Raw genomic sequence first — 21,938 nt, 5'->3', positions numbered from 1 at the left:
ACAAAACTAAAATCTCAAATTATTTTTGTTTTATACATTGTGATGTTTAAATTAGGAATTTAGTTATATTATTCTGATGATTTAATATTTTTAAGATAATGAAAATTAAATTAAATTTTGTTTATGCATTAATAGTAGAAATAATTTTTTGGGACATGTGTCACTTTCTCCAATGCTGATATGTCACTCAGCTGGAGAGAGTTCAACAACTTTTATATACTCCCTCCGTTTCACAAAGAGTGTCGTTTTAAGGTTTTATTTTTGTTTCACAAAGAGTGTCGTTTTATATTTTCAATGCAGAATTTTAAACAATATTTCAGTTTTGACCTCATTGATTTAATGTATTAATTATAAAAAAAATATTTAATGCATTAATGAAAGGCAAAGTAGTATTTTTAATAGTTTTCTTAATAAGTGTGAAAAATGTCAGAATTACCCTCTTTATGAAACGGAAGGAGTATAAAACTAGGTGAATACCTGCACGTAATGTGCAGGTTTTTTCTAACTATTTCAAATTTATAAACTTTTGTATTTTCTTAAAAAAATAATATAATCATTATTTGTTATGTGTTATTATATTATTAGAAATCAATCAATTTGAAATGTAAAAATCAAGAGTTTATACCAAAAGAATATCCATCAATATTTAACTAATTATAATATAAATTTTTGTTTAATATTAACATAAATGTTATTTAAAAATCAATTAATAGATATTTGTTTTTTTGAGTTGTTTAAAATTTAATATAAAAAATTATTAAATTTTTTTTAAAACTGTAATTTTAAATAGGTTTTTCTTCAACTATTTAAAATTTATATTTTTTATAATTTAAAAAAAAACATGATCATCATTTATTATTTGTTTGTATATTATTATAAATAAATTAATTTAAAATATAATATCATTAAAAATTAAGAAATTATTATAAAAACATCAATTTTTAATTAATTATAACATAAATTCTTGTTTAATATTTACAGAATGTTATTTAAGAATCATTTATTTTTTTTCTTTTCTTTAAGTGGTTTAACAGTTAATATTAAAATTTATTAATTAATTTTTTTTAAAAATTATAATTTTAAATTTAGAAAATAACATATGTCATTTCTATATCAATTCTTAAATGCTGATGTGTCACTCATCTGAAGAGAGTTGAACAATTTTTGTATATAAGATTAATAATAGACAATCATTCACACGTTAAAAATTATAATTTCTAAACATTTTTTAAATAAGCAATTATATACTTAGGCTAAATTATAAATATTTTTCTATAATAAACTATAATCAACTTTACTGTTCAACAAAAAAAAATCAACTTCAAAACTGTTTAAACAAATTTTCACAACAAAAAAATGGAAGGATATTTTAAAGTAAAATATATTATAAAAAAAAATACAATCAGAGACGGTGGCGCCCATAGGATTTGCGCGTGCAACGCCTACGTTGCATAGTTTTGCCACAAGCTAGACTTGTTAAACCACATGCCACAGTTTTCTTATTTTATATTTAAGTTTTAAAGTAATCAATCCAACGGCTCCCACAGAAAACTACTCTCCTCCATCATTTAATTTCTTCATGTCTATCCGTCTCACAACAATTATATATATATATATATAGATATATGTATATATATTGACACATACATACAATATCCAAAATCTAGATTGATAATAATCACAAGCTTATCAAATTAATTATAGTTCAAAGATCTTACAAGCCATCAATGTCGCCATCGGCTGCAATGCTCATACTTTCACATCCTCTAGTTAGCCACAAAACTACAAATCAGTCTCCATCATTGCCACCCGTCAAGCCGAGCCGTGTCTTTGATCTTCTTTCGCCGTGGAAGTCATCAGACAGTGAGGATCGTGCGGGGGTTGGTCTCGGCTGGTTCTCCGGCGATCCCGGTACACTAGAGAAGCGCTTCCAAGACGCTCTACAACTTAGCTGTTGGTAATTTGTGCAATGTCTGGTGATGGTTTTACTGGTTGCTTTCACGTAATTAAGTATTTTATTATTGTCTTGAAAATGAAATTTATGTAAAATTAATGGTTGATTATGTAAAGATCGAACGATAAATAAAATATCCGCCTCATCAGCAGAATTATAATTGTAGGAATCGCTTATTACGTAAGATAGAGGTTAAATTTAAATTGTAGAGGTTAAATTAAAATTGTAGTGGTAATGCTGTTAGCAAAATTGATCGGTTATCAAATAATTCAAAAAAGCGCCAAACTGAAATTTGATGTGATTTTAGAAAAAAAAAGTATAAAAAATTAGGATAAAGAAAAAGAGTTAATTTAATCAATGTTGATGTTGATGGTGCTATGGCCAGCTCCAACCATAGCACCAAATTTGGTGTTGTGAATAGTGTAAATTTGGTGCAAAAGTGAATAGTATTTTTTTCGTCTCCAACCACAGCACCAAATCTCACACTGAAAATAATATTTTATATTATTATATTGTTAAATTTAAGATTTTCTTTATTTTTTAATAATTTTGGTGTATACTAATTATTTATTAAATATATTCACTATATATTCGATATAACATTTCATTCGGCAATAAAAAAAAAGAACAAAGATTACAATCTATAAAAAAATAATAAAAAATAAATTTTACTGTACTAATTTTCAGGCAAGACAAAATAGTTATAGTCTTATAAACTCTTATAAGTAATCTTATAAACCTTTATAACTAATCTTATAAACTTTTATAAGATTTTTTTTTTAATATAAGACAATGACAAAATAATGATAGTCTTATAAATCCTTATAAATAATCTTCTAAATTCTTATAAATAATTTTATAAACCCTTTATATGTAATATTATGTTTTAAAAATTATCTTGTTGTATTTTGTTTTTTCGTTTTTTTCCTTTTTTGTTTTAATTCAGTAATTTTATGTTGAAATGTTTAATTGATGTTTATTATGTATTTTTAATTTTAATCTTTTAATAACGATATTTTATACAATTTTGAATTACAAGAATGGATCATACACTCCTAAACTAACATAATTTAATAAACTAATAAACAATTATATAATTATATGAGTAAATGAAAAGATAATAATATTTTAATGTTTGGTGTTGTGAATAGTTTGGTGCAACACTATTCACAAAACACCAAAAACAAAAAAAATTTGGTGTTAGATTTGGTGCATCATTGGAGAATTAACACCAAATTTGGTGTTTTGGTGCATGCTTGGAGATGGCATATTTTTCTATTTTTCTAAATTAGGTGGTCTATTTTTCTAAATTAGGTGGTAAAGAGAGTAAAAAAAAGTAAAGAGGGAGTTCTTTTTAAAAAAAATATATATTCTCATTTTATTCAGATTATTCTCTAATTGCTATCATAAATCGTTAGAGAAATTACTTGCCTCAATGGTTAATCAAAAGTTCATTAATGTTTAGAGATCTTCAGCATGGTGCAGGTGGAATTGTTTGCAATGGATAGTAAAACTGTTCATTGTAGAATTGGCAATATAACAATTCTTGTAATTTGAAATAATAGGAGTGCTTCTCCCGAATTCGTAGACACCACCAAGTCGTCGAAAAACACCATTGTTGGTACCACTTTAATAAAGATTGTGCATAACGTTACATCAATTTGATGATTAATGAGACAACCCGTTCTTCTACGTCGGTGGTATTATCGATCATCGACTTAAAGCATAAGTAAGCCACTCAAAAGTCATAAATGCTCCTTTATTCTCCAATGATAAATCCAAACTTCTTACAAAAACAATTTAAAAGAAATATATATTATATATATAGTTAAATATGCTCTCTTTTCATTATGTCACATCATTAACTCTTAGTTTAATATTTTGACACAACATTAACTTATTTATTAATTTTAGGTTGTTTGTTTAATTTACTATGTTATGTATTATTATATTAAATTAATAATCGTATGTTAAAGGCACGGTAAACACATTTTTGAACCTTACATTTGTATCTCTTGGATCTTATCTTAGAACAGAGAAAACTTTTTTGAGCCTCATAAAAGTCAAAAGATAAGATGTATGTTCTTTGAGTACAATTCAATCATTATGTTCACAATTCATCACAATCTGATTTCTACAAACATTCAACACTCCAACTCTCTATGCCTCCCTCTGTATATAAGTATATTCAGGTAAAAAGGTAAAAAAAAAAAAATATTAAGATAAGGAGTTTTAGGTTTAGGGAAATTTGGTGTGATAGCTAGAAGACAAGAGGTATTTGCAAGTGTGGGAACTAATTTTCACAGGGTGTGGAAAGTACCCAATACCCCCTCATCTTCATTGGACTCTAACACGGCATATGTCTTATAACGTAAACGTCTTTACACTTTTTTTTTTATCTGACAACTTTCTCTTTCATTCAGATTTACCTTTATTTCAAATCTGTTTTTCCACGCCTTTATAACTATGATTTGGTCCTTGAAATTCATTTTGAATTTCAAAATACATCTGCACCATCAATATTGTTCTCATCTCTGATTTCCGACGACTTCTAATCTTGGTGTACGGCGAGTTATTGTCCGGTTACATCTTCGCTTCAACTCTAACGGCGAGCCTCTTCAGCTTTATCGGCGAGCGTCTTCAGTTTTATTGTCGAGCCTCTTCAGTTTTATCGGTGAGCCTCGATATTCGAAAATGGTCGACAAGTCTTTCACACCCCCGGAGCCTGCTTCCGCGGCAAAGACCGAAAGGTACGTTTACAACTTTTTCTGGGTTTCTCCGTTTGTTGATGGGCAAATATGGTCGTAAATGGTGTTGTGGTTGTACTGAACTCTGATTTTACTCCCAACATGCACGTACTGTCTCTTTAATTTTGCAGATCTAGATTTAATATGTTTGCCGATAAATTACTCTAGTTAGTCTGTAGTAATTGTTTCTGCTCATTATGAAATGGATGAAATTACATTCCACCTCCTTTGTCTTCTTTATCCGCAATCCGGTTTGGATATACGATTTTCTTGATTTTATAGATCTAGAGTAGTTAACTATTTTTATATGCATACTGAGTAAGTAATAACTACATTGAATATCGTTATTAGTAATCGTCTACTCTTATCGTCTATAACAAATACAATAAACAACTACTCCATATTCAGTTTACATAACTACTATGCACATATAACCTACTACTAATATAACTATCGATAGTTAACTACGTTATAATAGTAATCAATTTACAATAACTAACTTTTTGCCATTTTTCCTTTGTAGGAATATGTGTTCTCTTCAACAATGTGAACCCACACCATTCACAAATAATGTGCTTCTCTAGATTCGTGATGCACTCGTTGATGTCTTTGTAAAAGTTGCTAGAGAATCTGCAGAAGATGCTTATTCATTTGCTAGTTTATGTAAGGTTTTAAACCAAACACTCAAGGAACATCTGTCATCACGGCGCTCAACCTATCTGTCTTCATTAAACAGCCCAACTAAAAGATGAAAATAGACAACTACCAATAATCAACTTTTGAGTAGTAGCTATATAATCGGAAAAAAACAATTACTAATACTTACTTAAATATTAGAATCAACTTTGAGTTGTATGAAGCAAATAAACAACTATTAATAATCGATTTTGAGTACTAGCTATCTAATCAAAATACGTTACAAAGTAGTCAATGTTTTTGTGTCATTCAAACGAACCTTTTTATAAAAATAGTTGTCTACTACATAACCCACATACTCTGAGCAAATGATCTTCTATGAAAATAGTGAACTATGGCCATAGCGTTACTATTGTAACTCCTCCCAAGACACCTACTGAAAAGCCTTGCTGCATTCCTCAAATTTCTTTGTGTCATTCAAACGAATTGGATCAACCACATTTCTACCACAAAGTAGTCAACTACAACTCAATATAAAAAGTTCACTATGTTACAAACACTAAATAGTTGACTACTTTATCCTCATTTCTCTTCGGGATGAGATCTTTATTTTTTTTTGTCGACCATGTGATCAGCGCATTAATGGGGGAAGTAGTTCCGAGTCACCAGAACATACATAAGTTGGTTCTGGGTAGAAAGGTCTTTCATAAAAAGGTCTCCAAAAACTAGTTGTGTACACCTCTCCCATAAGTTTCTCATTTGCAATGTTTTTTTACTCATCGTGGTCGATTACAACCACCTACATATTAAACATAGTCACATATTAGTAATCATCTACTGTAAATATATGAGCACAACAAACAAAAGAATTAGAATAAAGAATGTCTATACTGAAATAATATGTGACTATTTGGTATACATCTATTTACCTACACGACAAAAAGCATAAGGGATGGGCAAAAAGTAACGAAAGTTTACGTTGGTAGTGTCGCCAAAAGCAGGTAGCGTCTGCGCTTAACTATCATCGTGTGGTCCCTATCTGCCACAGAAAAAGCAATGTCTACTTTTCGGGAGTAAGGGCATAGTGTATTTTCCACTCCTACTTTTTAGTTGACTTCCGCTACCCAATGAATTGACTTCTTTTCGATGTCATGCGCCTAATTTGCTCCTCCAAATATAATATTGATGCAAATTACCCTTAGGTTTATGATCTCAATGAATTTATAAGCTCGTAAATTTTAGGTTTATTTGTTTTGCTTTCAACCCAAGTTAAGATAAGGTTTCTGATTTTGGTTTTGCGACTTTTTCAGGTTCGGGTCTTTACAATAAAGACTCCAATCTCACAAGAAAATTATCGAACATGTTATGAACGAAACCTAAAAAGGAATATAGTACGAATTTGATATCAACCGACGATTGTCACGAGTTCAAATCAGTCAGTGTAATCGATCTTACGTCTTGGCAAGAACCAAATCTAACAACCAATTATCATCGAGTGCTCCACAATTCGGAGGCTCACGATACCGATAATTGCTCTTAAACATAGTCGTACACACACGACTTCTTATATCTCTTGTTTCTGTTCCTAGATTTAGCAACAAACAACTAAACCGAAAACCAACGAATTAAATACCAGATCCGGTTCAATTAGTCTTCGGTTCAATTAGACGCTCCTGAAACATTGGACCAAAATGTGGAAAGAAGCGAAAAGACTAGACTTTGACAAGATCCGTGATCAGATAATTTTCACAGTTTGGATCGTTGAGTAGATGGACTCGTCGGAGATCGAAGTAGTGCCTCTTGATTCCAAATCTCACCAAAATCCTACTGAATCACCGACCATCACAGACGTCTTCTCCGCTTCTGCTTACGGCGATCTCCACCAGCTTAAGCGTTTCGTTGAACATGGTGGTTCTTCTGTTTCACTTCCCGACGCTAATGGCTACTACGCTATCCAATGGGCTGCGCTAAACAATTCCTTAGACGTTGCTCAATACATCATCGAGGTACGCACACTAAGCTCGTTGCTGATGCTCAATTGTGAACTAGGATTACTGAATTTCTGTAGACCATTATCCTCAGATTTAATCAACTTTCGTAGCCACAAGGGAGAATATATTAGGGGTTTTTGACCATGTGGCAGTTGAGAGCCTTTGGATTAGGAAAACAAAACCCTAAGCTTTTCTTCTTCTTGCTCTTCCTTGTTCTTATCAAAATTCTAGCTTAACTTTTGCAGATTTTTCTTATTTCATCAAATCTTTTAAGCTACCCTGCTAAATTGTTTTATCTGTATAGTAATGGATTTGATTTGTCATATCTGCAGCACGGTGGTGATGTTAATGCAGCTGATAATATACAGCAGACACCATTGCATTGGGCAGCAGTAAAGGGATCCATTGATGTTGCAGACCTTCTTCTGCAAAACGGAGCTCGAATTGAAGCCGCTGATGTGAATGGGTTCAGGGTAAATATTTTTTTTTTTCTTTTCCTCGTTGAGTTTCTGTTTAGTGGAAACTAATGCGTAGTGTGGTCATAAGTAGTGTGAAATGGATCAGAATTTATAAGCTTGGGTCACGCTAATTGCTTCTGTTAGCTCGTATTTGTGATTAGCAGCTATAGAAGATCACGTCCTACGAACTGAGCTTTGGTCATACACTTCAGATAAGCCATTCTCTATCTTACAATAAGTTTTCCGTGCAGGCAGTGCATGTTTCTTCTCAATATGGACAGACAGCCTTCTTGAATCACATTATTGTGAATTATGCGGCTGACTATAACGCACTAGATAATGAAGGGAGGAGTCCGCTACATTGGTATGGCTACTGAAGACATTAAATGGATGCATACAGTGTGTGTATTGCTTTTAACACTGCTTAATTAATTTAGAAATGCATGGATATTTTCCTCCTTAGCAATGAGTTCTCAGCATTCTTGAGTTAGTTCTCATGAATTTCACAACACAGATGTTAGGAACTGATTTTTTTTTCCCGGCTGCCTTATCTTCTGCGAGTCTTTTGATATTTGACAGATAGGAATGAAATAATCATTGTACACGTGATTTCTGTTCATAGAAGAGAACATGTCAAGAATGATGTTTCTTTTTTTTTTCTTTTTGTATTTTGAGTATGTCTGATCATTTTTAGTTGCACTTAGTACCATGTTACTTATCATTCAAAACTTTAGGAGAACTACTGTGAATTGTAGATTTTTTTTCCTTTTTTGTATGACTCAGGGCCGCTTACAATGGATTCACAGAAACAATCCGGTTACTTCTCTTCCGGGATGCATGTCAAAACAGACAAGACATCACAGGTAATCTGGAAACTCTTAACAGTTTCTTTTTACTGTATCTTATTGTCAGCTCTAGAAATCTAAAAGAATGACTTACTACGGAGTTTTCTGTTGATTGTGGAAGTTGTTGAATCCTAGAGCTGAATATAGATCTATGATTGATATCTTCCTTTGTTTCTGCTTACACTTATTTTAGATATGTAAACACTGAGTGCTAACTTATGATGTGTAAAGATAACTGACTAAACAGATAAGAATTTCCGAACTCCAACCATTGTGTGCTTGTAAATTTGTATATGAAGGGATTGTTAAGCACTCCAGACATTTTTTGACTTGCAAAAAGTTTAGAACGCTGATACCTTGATATATATTTTATTCCATTTCATTAGATCCAGAACTCTTACATTAATCACTTTGCTGGTCAGGCTGCACTCCTTTGCACTGGGCCGTGATTAAGGAAAATGTTGAGGCTTGTACTCTGCTAGTTCATGCTGGAACCAAGGAAGAACTGATGTTGGAAGATAACACTGGATCCACGCCACTTAAGCTTGCATCTGATAAAGGTCACAGGCAGCTCGCTCTTTTCCTTGTACGTAATGTATAGTGTTGCTTGCTACCATTCTAACATCTGTAAAAGGAACACATCTTGCTTTTTTAGAATAAAATTTTTGAAAATTGATTTGTGAATGCTGCATTAGCTTTCTGGTTCTCTCCCTAAATCAATAATTCCATCTTATTTCATTTTCATCATCTTTGGTTTGACAGAAATAGCTTGGCAAGGCTATTTAGAAAATGTATCCAGCAAAATATGCTTCCAGAGTCCTGTAATTTTGTATTTACAAACATCCTACGAACAATTGGGTTGAACATATGAATGTTTGATGTACAATTATGATATAAGCCGTATATGCAGAAACAAAGGCAGCTTGTGGTATTTGCTTTTCCCTAAGCCGCTTGTGGTATTTGCTTTTCCTTATGCGGCTCTGACCCAGATTTTTCTTTTTACTATATTAGCAGAATTGGCTCTGATGTGCAGAGATAGTGAGGCATCATATTGTGGTAGAAATTAGAAAACATGTTTCTTCTGCTGTTTTAGGGGCACTGTAGATTTTTAGTGCTCGCAATATGAGAGCTGTCTGATTTAGGGTCACAGTAGAATTAAATGTTCAGTGTGAGATGGCTAGTTAAATGGTGGTACTGTTGTTTGCAGGGACTGTTTTCTTTTAATTGTTTCCATTTGATATAATGTGTTTTCTGAGAATCCGTTTTTTCTATATTTTTCAGTCGAAGGCAATGCAAACTCGTAAAAATAGTTTCATGGACAAGATTTTCTGTGGAAAGTTGGGGAAGACTAGCTATGCTCCTATTTTGTTCTCCTTGATAGTCACTCTTATGGCCCTCTTCCTCACTTCCATTGTTGCAGGTGAATGACTCATGCAACAAAATGAGTAGTGTGTGTGTGTGTGTGTATGTATGTGTGTGCTTTACTAATGAATTATATTACATTTTACATATATATGTAGCTTCTAATCTCCCTAGAATAACTGCTATGGTTGGACTGTGGGCATGGTTTGGTCTTTCATCTGGTGTTTGCTCACTGATAGCTTTCCATCGTTGTAGCAGGTATCATCAATGCCATCTGAAATTTTCGTGCTTATATTTTAGTTTGGTGTAGCTAATATAATGCACCGGGAGAATTAATACAACTTTCTGAAAAAAGCGTATTTATTCATGATATTCTTCATCAAGCAATGAGGCAGATATGTGACTGCTACTATTATATAGGCCTGCATGCACTTTGTAGTGTCTCTGAGAGTGGTGTATTGGTATTGGAGTGAGTAATTAGCTGTCTGTTTTGTACAGCAAAGATCCCGGGTATGTCAAAAGAACCAATGAAGTTGACGGCCAGCAGACTGCCAACGTATGCTTAACTTCCTTCTCATGTTTCTATGTCGAGAGAAATGCAAACATTTTGAGTAAAACTGTTGATCTGGTCAACTTTGCTGGCAATTCAGCATGCAGTCTATATTGTGACTATTTATATACAGAATCAATGTGCAGTTGTTTCAGTTTTTCTTTTGGACGCTGCTGAACTGATTTATAGTAGAAACCAATTCAGTCATAGGTTGTCTTTTCTGAAAGGTTTGATTCACTTACGCTCTTCTGATGATTGCAGGAACCTTTGATTGATATCAGTTTCAAGAGCCCCTCATGGAAAGGAAACTGGTCCCAACTCTGCCCCACTTGCAAGGTTTTCCTCAAAAAAACGTATTTCAGATAGTAATCGGCGTTTACTTTATATTCTAACTACTAATATCATACCTCTTCAGATAATTAGACCGGTTCGATCTAAGCACTGTCCCACCTGTAAGCGATGCGTTGAGCAGTTTGACCATCACTGTCCATGGATTTCCAATTGTGTTGGTAAGGTAAGAGTTCTTGTCGGTTCCGCAAATGAATTGGAAACGATCTTGTAATGACATGAAACACCCTGTTATGCATATATATATTCTCCGGTTAACGTTCTGTTTATACAATTCGCAGAAGAATAAACGCGACTTCTTAGTTTTCGTGATCATGGGAGCTTTAACATCATTCGTTGGTGGCACAACTGCTGTTCAAAGTATGCAACTGAAACAACTCTCCCTCGCTATCCTCCGATTAGATCAATGTTCTGTTATAAAGCCATATCTTTGTTTCTGCAACAGGAATGTGGAGAAGCATCTCACAGATACACCCCAGAGAATCGTGGATTCAACATGTAGTCATTGAACATCCCGGCGCTGCCGTGTTTCTGTTTTTCGACTTACTTATTTTCATTGCGACAATGACGTTGACTATCTCACAGGCGTATATGGTCAGTAACTCTCAGCTACCACAGTAAAAGAGTTTGCTCTGCTCTTTGCAAATGTTTGTATAACAGTTGTGGTTGTCTGGTGCAGATAGCTCGGAATATTACAACCAACGAATTATGGAACTCGAAAAGATTCAGTTATTTGCGGGGACCTGATGGGAGATTCTACAACCCTTATAACCACGGCTGGCGAAGAAACTGCACCGATTTCTTGGTTCATGGCTACACCAGAGATGACGAGTTTGTCCCGTCTTCAATTCTCTGATTCACATTGCATTGTTACATGCATAAACATCTGATCTATAATGTTTTACACCTTGTATGGGTATAAACGTCTATAAAAGCAACCATTGGTTCGCGTTAATAACTTTGTGAAATGCTCATGTGCAACAACAAACTTAAAAATGTGAACATTAGTCCCCAAGGCATGAACAAAGCGAGCAACTATGTTTGATCGATCAAATACTTTCATCCAACAAACGCTTTCATCTTTTCATTGGCAGCCACGAGTTCTGATGCGATTCCAGGCTCATTAGCCGAGTGTCCAGCATCACCAACAATCTGCAGACACGGGTCTCGTTACCAATTCGGCAGAACAAGCAAAAAGAAACTTATAAAAGATCATGAAGACTTTAGCTTACCTTGAGGTCTGCCTCTGGCCATGCTTTGTGCAATTCCCAAGCAGACATCATCGGACAGCATACGTCATACCTTCCCTGTCCATTGTAATAAACCAGACAGTCAAATCCATTGTTCTCAGCTTGATAGACCCATTCTCAATCCCATAAAATACAATGCAATATGTAAATAGCCAAATCAAAGTTTAATATACAACACCTAGATGCAGAAAAAATTGATGCTTCTTAATCCTAAACATACATAAAACGAGAAACTATTGTTTACAAAACTCGACTTCATTTGATCAATCTCCAAACAAGATGTATCTATGAAGACCAATTGAACTTCAGAATTCAAGTTCTTATATGAAGTATGTACCTGAACGATGGTGGTCTTGATATGTCTTATTTTATCAACATTATCAAGTAAGTATGAGTCCGAGGAAAAGAAACCCTTGTTAATAAAGTAGTGATTTTCAATCCTTGCAAACGCCTGTGGAGGAAAGTCAAGGGTTGTCATAAAATTAGTGATCAATGAATACAGATAAGATTGGAACACTTCTCAAACTAACCAATGAAAATTTATCATCTTCGGCCTTCTGAATATTTTCATCATTCGGAAGAAGATGAGCCGTCATCATTTCCCATTTAGTCCAAGCTCTTGCAGCTGCATACTACAAGATTAGAATGCAATTATTACCGTATCAGAGATAGACAGAAATTTCTTAGTACAAATTAAAAGATGAGAGTTCAACTGTTTCAACTGCTAAAAAAGAATGATGCTCAATGCACTTTTCTCGTGATTATATCTCAACATAATTTTCTCATGTAATAGTGATTATATCTCAACATACTTGAGTTTCCAAATTATCGGAATTCAGCCTTCTGTGATATGCATCAACAAGGCTACTTCTCTCGTTTTCTGGAATGAGATCTCTGAACTCCTCCCAGCCTTTCAAAACAGAGAAACAAACAATTATGAGGAAGACAAAAAAAACTGGAAGCTTTTGAGCCAGACTACTATAATTTGCACAAAAAACTCTAGTCCCACATTCACTAAGCTTGAACAGAAATGTCTACAAAAGCAGACGATAGTAATCAATTCAAAGAAGCTGCAATGAACCATAGCTCCATCACAGAGGGATACAAGAAAGAGAATTACCATCAGGGTATATAGCAGCAGCACCACCCTCGTAAAACCAATCAATCTCCTTTTTCCGCAACAGAAAGATCCCTCTAAGGACCAAACCAGTAACCTTGCACCCAACAAAGTAGAGTAAAATGTGTGAAGGTTATCTCAAGATAGAAGTAATCTCCCCCGTTTTGTTCATGTAAGTATACTACCTATAAATTCTACTTAATATAACAAAAGGATACTACTTATTACATCCCCTATATCCTTCAATTTTCCTCAGTTGTAGAAGTGTAAAAGTCATAATTTGCACCTTGTCAGGGTGAGACTGGCTGTAAGCAAGTGCTAGAGTGCTTCCCCATGATCCACCAAAAACCTGTACGAAGCGAAAAAAGAATGTACACGCTCTTATGCATATTATCATCACAAGACGAAGAAGAAGAAGAAACATTTATCTGTATATTTCACCTGCCATTCCGGAATTTGCAAATGTTCTCTTAGTTTTTCAATATCATTCACAAGGTCCCATGTGGTGTTTTCCTCCAAGCAAGCATGAGGTGTACTCTTTCCCGCACCTCTCTGAAGGAAAACAAAGAGGGGGTGAATATACAAGTTGGATGATGCAATGTTATTAGGAGCTCTGTCCTCAAAATTAAGAAGCCGACCTGGTCAAAAAGAATTATCCGATAAAACTCAGGATCAAAGAATCTCCTGTTATTAGGAGCTGTCCCTCCTCCTGGCCCTCCGTGAAGAAAAACAACTGGCTGCAACATGTTAAGTCCCAAAATAGAATGCAAAGTTAGAAGCTTTAAGACATATATATTAAAGTGCTAAGACCAAAGTCAAAGCTCCAAAGCAATTGAGTACAACATATCCAGAAAACTGAATGATTCCTTCAAGTTTCACAGAGATAGGTTACAATGGCTTACGTACGTGTCCATCGGGTTTTCCTGATTGCTCCCAGTAAAGTGTGTGAATATCTGAAACCTTTAGAACTCCTGTGTTGTATGGCTCAATTGGAGGATAAAGGTTTCTCCTTTCCACTAACGTTTCTGCTCCAGATTCCATTAAGTTACTCTGCAACAGCTCACTCTTACGGCAAATAACGGGAAACGCGCGTTGTCTTGCTGAAATTCAAAGAAAACCCATTTCAGATCATGAGCATCATCATGTTAACAGTAAACTACAAAACTCTTACTGAGATAACAGAAAACTGTAATTAACCTAAATTTCCCAAGTCATGTTATCCTCAAAGCTCAAAGCTCAAAGCAAACTCGCTTAATAGATCAATACCCAAACAAAAACAATAAAACATGCATATGTATACAGAGCACTCGATTTCTGATCAAGTGAATTACTCGCAAATCAAGCATCCAATAAAGATCATATTTTACAGAGACCCTTATGAGATTTGTAAGATATAATTATCATGAATTTGATTGATGAACAAATAACCACAAAATTCATATATGTACATATCAGATAAGAGGGTAGAGAGGGAGAGGGAAACCTGGGAATGAGGAATTGAGATTGTTGTGGTTTGGTGGAAACAATCGAACACAAGAAAAAGGAGACAAAGAGGACGATGGAAGCAAGTAACTTTGAGGGATGATGAGCCCTAATTTCATAGCAGTGAGAACAAAATTAGTGAGGAATATAAGCCAATCTTAATGATTTGATTTTTTTTTTTACAGTGATGATAATCACAGTAGTTTCGCAATTCATGCCGATTTTGCGAAATTGGCACATTTTTGTTTGATAAGGTGGTTTGCAGAAATTGGCACATTTTTATTTTGTCAGTTTTCTAAAGTGTCTTGCAAATATAGCACTTTAGTTATTGTTGAACCCCGGTATGGACGGAATCACCCTTGGTTTTGTTTGTAGAATATCCAGCTTCTGTCAGAGTTTGTGGATGGAAGCAGTCACACGGAAAATCTGGAAAAATCTGGAAAAAGAGATAAAACTATGCATTTTTTTCTTCTTTCTTTCGCAAGAGCTTCAAATGCTCCAGCAATTGAGTTCCAAGTATTGTATCTAGTCAGGAAGGGAGTTTCTTTTCCTTCCTCTCTCTTCTCTCATCTCTATCTTTGAGAGCGAGGAAGCACTTTTTCTCTTTTTTTGTTTATATTTCGATTAACATCGAACAATAATCTCCGGTTTCAATCGGTAATATGTTTCCGACTTATTCAGATTTTGGTTTTCCAGCTTTCGGATTTCTTTTGCTGATCTTATTTGTTGTTTCTTTCTATTTGAACTTGTAAAATCCATCACTAGTCCTTAGTGGAGTGAAGGATTTACTCTTGTTAGAAGAATCATGGATTTTATGGTAAAGTAAAGGGTTTCCAGATATGTACGGATGTCTTCTCGCCCATTTCTCCTCTGCAATTTAGTCCTCTTACAGTGAGGCGGTGGTGATCGGATCAGGTGGCTTGTGTTGAGATTTCTTCTTCGACTTTGGGCATCGTCCTATCTTGACTGAGAGATATCTCTCTAAATCCCTTCAAAAGCATTGACGGCATTGGGTTATTAGTCTTGAGTCAAAGATAATCAGCAGTGATTAATCGAAGATTTGTGCCAATCCTCATACAGATTCAAATTGGAGGAGTCATTAAAGGAGAGGGAAGAAACAGAAGTGTTTCTGATGAAGTCTTTAGGTGGCACCGGAGATTTGTTGGTGATTTGACGGTGAGAAGACCGTCGACAAAAAGACCACTGTTGCAGAGATTTTGATGGTGATGCAGCGTTTTTTCTCCTCAGATGATATATGCTCTATTTTTCTTTTTTTTTATCAACACATGTTTCGACGCGTTCCATCTTTTCTTTGTGTTGATCTCAAATTGTATTGGGTATGTTCTAGGTTTCTAAAAACTTTCTGTAATTGCCTTTTTTGGGTCTTTGAGTAATGAACTCGTTGACAAACAAAAAAAAAAAAGTATCTAGACAAAACCTAGTTCTGAGATTTGTCAGGTTAAAAGCAAAACTAAAAATTGGCCTTTAAATTTTTTTATAAAATATATGTTTAAGTTTAAAAATAAACACTAATATTAAATGATATTAAGTCGATATTAATAGAAGATATCACAAAAACAAGTATACATGACTTTTAGTCAAAACAAAAAATAAAAAATAGATAAACAAACAAATATACAAAAAAAAATAACTCGGAAGTTCAAACTATACATCACTTAATGTATCTTCATGTCTTAAACTCTTTGGACGAACTTGTATTTTCAATATTTGGCCCCAGTAAAATATTTAACCTTTACTAGCCTCAAACCGCTTCATATGCTTATATCCAGGACTGACTCTATCGAGACAACTTAATTTCTTTGGCAATGCTATATGGATAAGAACTCGTTTGGATGAGGAAGGCCTAATGTGTGCAGATGCACTTCCACTATTGGTATTAATCTTTGTTTTAGATATTTTTTTTGCTTTTTAAATTCAGCTAAAAAAAACACTAGATCTATAATAGTAGTGGTTGTCTGATTAACCATATATATCAGATGGTAAAGGAGAAATATGTGATGTCGCAACACAGTTTGTATCCGTTTGGGAACCTAGAAAAGCATTACCATCTTTCCGTTTTTTTTGGCTAGTTTCTCTTGTTGTAGTTTCCACAAACTATGAGGGCAATACATTCAATATGGGTTAAAACACGAAGACACGAGATATCATTAGATGGCCAAATATGTTTATCAAAAACAGCCTCTGAACGAGAGAAAGCGGATCTTTTGTTGATCCCGGTCGATAACCACAGGCTATTATAGCTCTGATGTCGGCCTGGTTGGTTTTTTTTGGTTACATTTCTTTAGTAATTTTTCTTTGTTTTGCTTGGTTTTCTTATATTCATTTGATTTGAAAAAGAATTTAATCATTTTTTATAGTGCATTTTTCAATAGATTTGAAAAGATAAAAGCTCCAGTCAGTTGAACCATTTCAAAAGAGGTAGATCACACAAAAGCCTAATAATTGGTATAGCTTTAGAAATGGATGGTGGCAAAAGTTCTTCCTTGCTTCTATCCTTAATTGTTATTCATTTTTTCTAGTGGATTTTGTGTTGCAAACCACGATTACTGCAGAAGACGGCCTAAAATACTTGTAAGCAGATATGTAGACAACTAGCTAATTAATTGTTTGGAATGACGATAAAGAAGAGTTTTTTAGATCTAAGAAATCACTGTTACTAAAAAGGGTTTTGATCTGCTCAAAGTTTAATCCATAGAGCTACTCTGCAAGAGCACATATATGCAATTGTAGTATAATAGGGGTCAAACCACAAAGACTAAAGATTCGCGCAATAAATTATATAGACTTGAATTAAGCTAAGTCAAAATGATGAAATTGAAAGCAGCAGGGTAATTAAAACGGTTTGTAAATTCGATGAGAAAATATAGGTTCAGGGTGTTTCTCAAAAATCAGAGAATGCAGATAAATCGATTAATCAGGACTCAGATTTTAGCGGGGTCCTTGAACTCAAATCACGAAATTATAAGTAACCAAATTTCGTTGCGAGAATTGTCTAAGTCTAAATCCCAGAATTCCAAATTTCTTTACAAATCCTAAAGAGTAAACAAGCTTTGAGTGTGGGTTTGATTTGTTCACAAAATATCTAAACCAAATTTCTTTACGGATAACTATTTTGCTCACTATAGGTTCTATCAGATTATCAATTACACTTTCGTTTCAATCAATTAATCTAATTAAGGTCTAAGTTCTTGGTGATCAGTTCCGAATTAGCTTTAAGAACAACTTATGGTGAAGAAATAATCAGATTATGAACCCTAACTAACCAATTACACTACAAGAAAAACATCATTTTACGACGGCCAAAATGGTCGGTAATTCGTCGTAATAGGGCCATTACGACGGATTACCGACGATTTCAAAATCGTCGTAAACTCATCGTCGTAATAGACAAATCGTCGTAAAATCGTCGTATAATATACGACGACTTTGTTTCGTCGTAACATCGAGGCAAACAAAATCGTCGTAAATGCGTCGTACAATTTACGACGAGTTTACATCGAATTGCGTCCACTTGGTCTTCACCTAAACCGTCGTTAAGTGGTTGTTAATGATCGACGTAAGATCGTCATAAAATGTACGACGCAATAATCGTCGTAAATCAGTCGTAAAGTATTTCTTCATTGCGTCGTAAAATCGTCGTAAATCTCGGACGTATAATCGTCGTATTTGTCGTCGTATATTATAGTCGTAAAGTTGTCGTAATATGTACGACGACATTACGACGGTTTGAATAAATCTATTACGACGATTATACGACGATTTATATATATGAAAAATAAAAAAAAATTAATTGAAAATTTTTAAAAAAAAATAATTCGAATTAAAATTTAAATAAAAAAAATAATTTACAATTTGAAAAATTTTAATTTACAAAAAAAAACCCTACAGGTCATCTAAATCTAAATGTATATCGTCGATCCCGTCACCGGCCTCCTGGACATCGTCTTGGACGTGCTCCTTGCCGGGTCTTCGGTTTGATGGTCCCGCCGCCTGATCTCCGGCTCCGGCTGTAGGAGGGTCGACCCCGAGAGATCGGAACATCTCCGCGTCCGTCTGCACCGGCGGCGGTCGAGTCCTAGTAGATGACCCGACGGCAGACGATCCTCCTATAACCCCATCCGCCTTCAGCTTGTCCAGCTGCGCCATGAGTACCGGGTTGTCGGCTCCCATGATCTCGAAAAGACCGTAGAGCATGTCGATCTTCGTCTCGTACCGGTCGATCGTCGTCTCGTACTGGTTCCGCATCTGATCGATCTCCTGGCGGATAACCGGATTCGCCGGAGCCCGGACGTGACCAGTCGCCGTAGCTCTCGGGGTATCACGGATGGACCCCATCCCTAATACCCGCCCCTTTTTCTTTGGGGCAACCTACAAACATATAAAAACATTATGGTTAGGAATATAATTAATTTAAAACTAAAGTTACATTAATTAAAAAAAGTATTCATAATTAATTACGTACCTCTTCGAAGATCTGGTCCATCTCCGCGACCGTCAGCGCCGGGGTCGATTGGACCGAGCTACCTCCGTCAGACGTTTGACGCGCCTGCTGAGTCAGCTGCGTCTGTCGCTCCTCGATCGCCGCACATGCGGCGTTGTAGATCTCCTCCGCCCGAGGATCCGTGAATTCGCCGTTACGCTTTTTATGCGTCACGGCGAAAACCTTCGTCATCGGAGGAAGTTCTCCTCCGTTATCTTCGACCTACAAAATAAAAAAGAAAAAATTAATTAGTATCAAGAAATAAGAGTTTAATTATTAGTTGAGAAAAAAAATTTAAGATTTTTCAATGTGCTTACCATCATAAGCCGTCTTCCGGCAAAAGGAATCTGGCCGGAAGTGTGCGGGACGTTCTTCTTATTTCCCGCATCGTTAGTAGCGTTCCTGAAAAATATTTTGATTAGAATCTATTAAAAAAAGAAAAAAATAATGTAAATATTAATGAAATTAACTACGACTTACCTAGATACGGAACACTTGGCGGCGGTAGTCTGGTTGGTTGGATCCGACCAGAACTGGACAAGGCCCTGCCAGACGAACTTGGACATAGGCGGCGGCTTGGCCTTGTCGCCCTCGTCCTCCCACTTCCGTTTCCAGTCGGAAACGGTGTTGTTGAGGCGGAATTTGACCTTCTCCTTGAAGGCCGTCTCCACACGTCCGTGTGCGGATGGTTCCCAATGCCAGTTTTGCTAGGAAAAAAAAAGAAGTTAGTAATTATTGTAAAAAGATAAAATTTAAAAATAAAATTAAAGGAAAGTACTTACCGCAAAACACTTGAACCAAGTGTCAAGTGTGGCCCGATCCAGCTTCTTGTAGCTGGTATGGGGTTGTACGAAAAACCCCTTGATGATATCCGAAACGTTACGACCGACTGCATTGTCGGTCGTAAACCTAGTCAAATAAAAAAATAAATAGTTAATTAATATCAAATATATTAGACGAAAAATTAATTAATTTAAAAATATTGTTGGGAAAATTTACGTACCAATAGGTGCCGGGGGCTCGATCCGGGTCGAGTTTGTTCATGCTCCCACGACCGGGTTACGCCAGAAGATCGTGTACCGTATACTGGGCATACGGTATAGGCGGGATAGGATCATCGTGATCAGGCTCGGCCTGTGCGGGAGCCGCTGGTTCGACTGGTTGTGGTGGAGGCGGTGGTGGCTGCGGAACAACGACCGGTTGGGAAACCGTCTGTTGTGTTCTCGAGGACTCCGGGATGGCTGAGCCGGTCGCCGAGGTAGACGGAACCGAATCGTCAGAATCGAAGAGCTGTCGGTAGTGAAATCTCTTTTTCCGAGGAGCCATATCGACAGAATCTATTAAAAGGAAAAAAAAATTTGTTACTAATTTTATTAAAATTAACAAAATCCGGATAAATCTAAATTCCGAACCTAAATCTAAATTCCGAACCTAAATCTAAAAGAATATGTAATGAAATTAATTTAGAAAAAAAAACTTACAAGTAATGGCTGGAGAGCAGGGAGAGAAAGAGTGATTTTTTTTTTAGAGAGAGAAAGTATTGTAGAGAGAGAGGGGAGAAGAGAGGAATGAGCGACGAAATGGGGAGGACTCGTGTCCCTTATATAGATTTTGTGATCGTCGTAAAACCGTCGTAACATTACGATGGTTTTACGACGATTTGGTTGTATAAGAGTCGGTCCACTGCATGACACGACACGTGTCGTGATGTCATCGTCGTGAAGTCGTCGTAACTTTACGACGGTTTTACGACGACTAGTCCAAAATCGTCGTAAACCGTCGTAACGTCTTAACTTTAATAACCTCGTACCTCGGATCAAGAGCCTATCCGGTTCAAACGTTACGACGGTTGTACGACGATTTTGGGTTTAATCGTCGTTCGACCGTCGTATAGTTACGATTATATTACGACGGTTTTACGATGTTTTTTAAAAAAGTGAGTAAACCCTAAATCTTATAAATGGGATATTGCATAAAGAAAAATGCAGAGGTTATTGTATCCTAACATATCATAAAAGGTTTACAACTTTGCATGTATGATGAATTTATGACATGAGATAGTAAAAAATGAAATTCCGTAATCAAATATATAACCTTTCACTTAACATTTACGAAAACATGCACGACCTTATAAATATGTATGTTTTTTTTCAAATTTTTAATTTTGATCAGATTGATAGCATTTCATATAAAATAAGATAACCAATCAAAAACAATTGTGAAATACCTTACAACCAATAAGATATAAAAGATTCAAATTCTTGGATTTCAACATTACGACGGTTTTACGACGAACTAGTGTACTCGTCGTAAAACCGTCGTAACGTTACGATGACATTACGATGGTTCGTCGTAAAGACGTCGTAATGTCTAAACCCTATTCATTCAGGGCATTAAACCCTAAACTTAGGGTTTAGGGTTTAGACAAATCGTCGTAAAACCGTCGTAAAATTGAGTCGTCGTAAAACCGTCGTATAATCAAATTTATGCTAAGAAACTCATCGACCAAGGAGGGAACACTATGGGTCGATGAGTTTCTTAGCATAAATTATTACTGTGTTCTAAAAGTTCGATAATAACAAACATTCACTAAATGCAATGCATGAAATTCAATCAGATTCATCTTTCCTCTATTACTTCATCACCATCCGTCTTCTTCCGCCAAATCGTCATCATCGGTTTCAGCAACTCATCATC

The 21,938-nt window shown here is 35.2% G+C and overlaps 3 protein-coding genes across 3 annotated transcripts; 2 read left to right on the top strand and 1 right to left on the bottom strand.

Annotated features, from left to right (window-relative positions):
• Positions 1–1,552: 1,552 nt before the first annotated feature.
• On the top strand, positions 1,553–2,103 carry LOC18026313. The gene has a single exon (XM_006409598.2). It carries the CDS (start codon positions 1,728–1,730, stop codon positions 1,959–1,961), a length of 234 nt encoding a protein of 77 aa, XP_006409661.1. The 5' UTR covers positions 1,553–1,727; the 3' UTR covers positions 1,962–2,103.
• Positions 2,104–7,068: 4,965 nt separating this feature from the next.
• LOC18026314 (probable protein S-acyltransferase 23) lies at positions 7,069–11,910 on the top strand. Its single transcript, XM_006409596.2, has 13 exons — positions 7,069–7,343; positions 7,661–7,801; positions 8,038–8,150; positions 8,570–8,649; positions 9,054–9,217; positions 9,913–10,051; positions 10,152–10,251; positions 10,492–10,549; positions 10,805–10,879; positions 10,959–11,057; positions 11,173–11,251; positions 11,337–11,485; positions 11,571–11,910. Exons 1-13 carry the CDS (start codon positions 7,107–7,109, stop codon positions 11,745–11,747), a joined length of 1,611 nt encoding a protein of 536 aa, XP_006409659.1. The 5' UTR covers positions 7,069–7,106; the 3' UTR covers positions 11,748–11,910.
• On the bottom strand, positions 11,784–14,966 carry LOC18026312 (proline iminopeptidase). The gene is made up of 11 exons (XM_006409597.2): positions 14,742–14,966; positions 14,165–14,358; positions 13,897–13,995; positions 13,700–13,810; positions 13,545–13,607; positions 13,262–13,355; positions 12,954–13,051; positions 12,672–12,773; positions 12,479–12,592; positions 12,124–12,198; positions 11,784–12,043 (listed from the first exon to the last, which is right to left on the bottom strand). The coding sequence occupies exons 1-11, from the start codon at positions 14,857–14,859 to the stop codon at positions 11,951–11,953; spliced, it is 1,161 nt and encodes a 386-aa protein (XP_006409660.1). The 5' UTR covers positions 14,860–14,966; the 3' UTR covers positions 11,784–11,950.
• Positions 14,967–21,938: the final 6,972 nt, after the last annotated feature.

The sequence above is a fragment of the Eutrema salsugineum genome, unplaced genomic scaffold, assembly GCF_000478725.1.
Source record: "Eutrema salsugineum unplaced genomic scaffold, Eutsalg1_0 scaffold_11, whole genome shotgun sequence".
Taxonomy (NCBI): domain Eukaryota; kingdom Viridiplantae; phylum Streptophyta; class Magnoliopsida; order Brassicales; family Brassicaceae; genus Eutrema; species Eutrema salsugineum.
The sequence above is the reverse complement of the archived record's forward strand: the minus strand, read 5'-3'. Positions and strand labels throughout refer to the sequence as shown.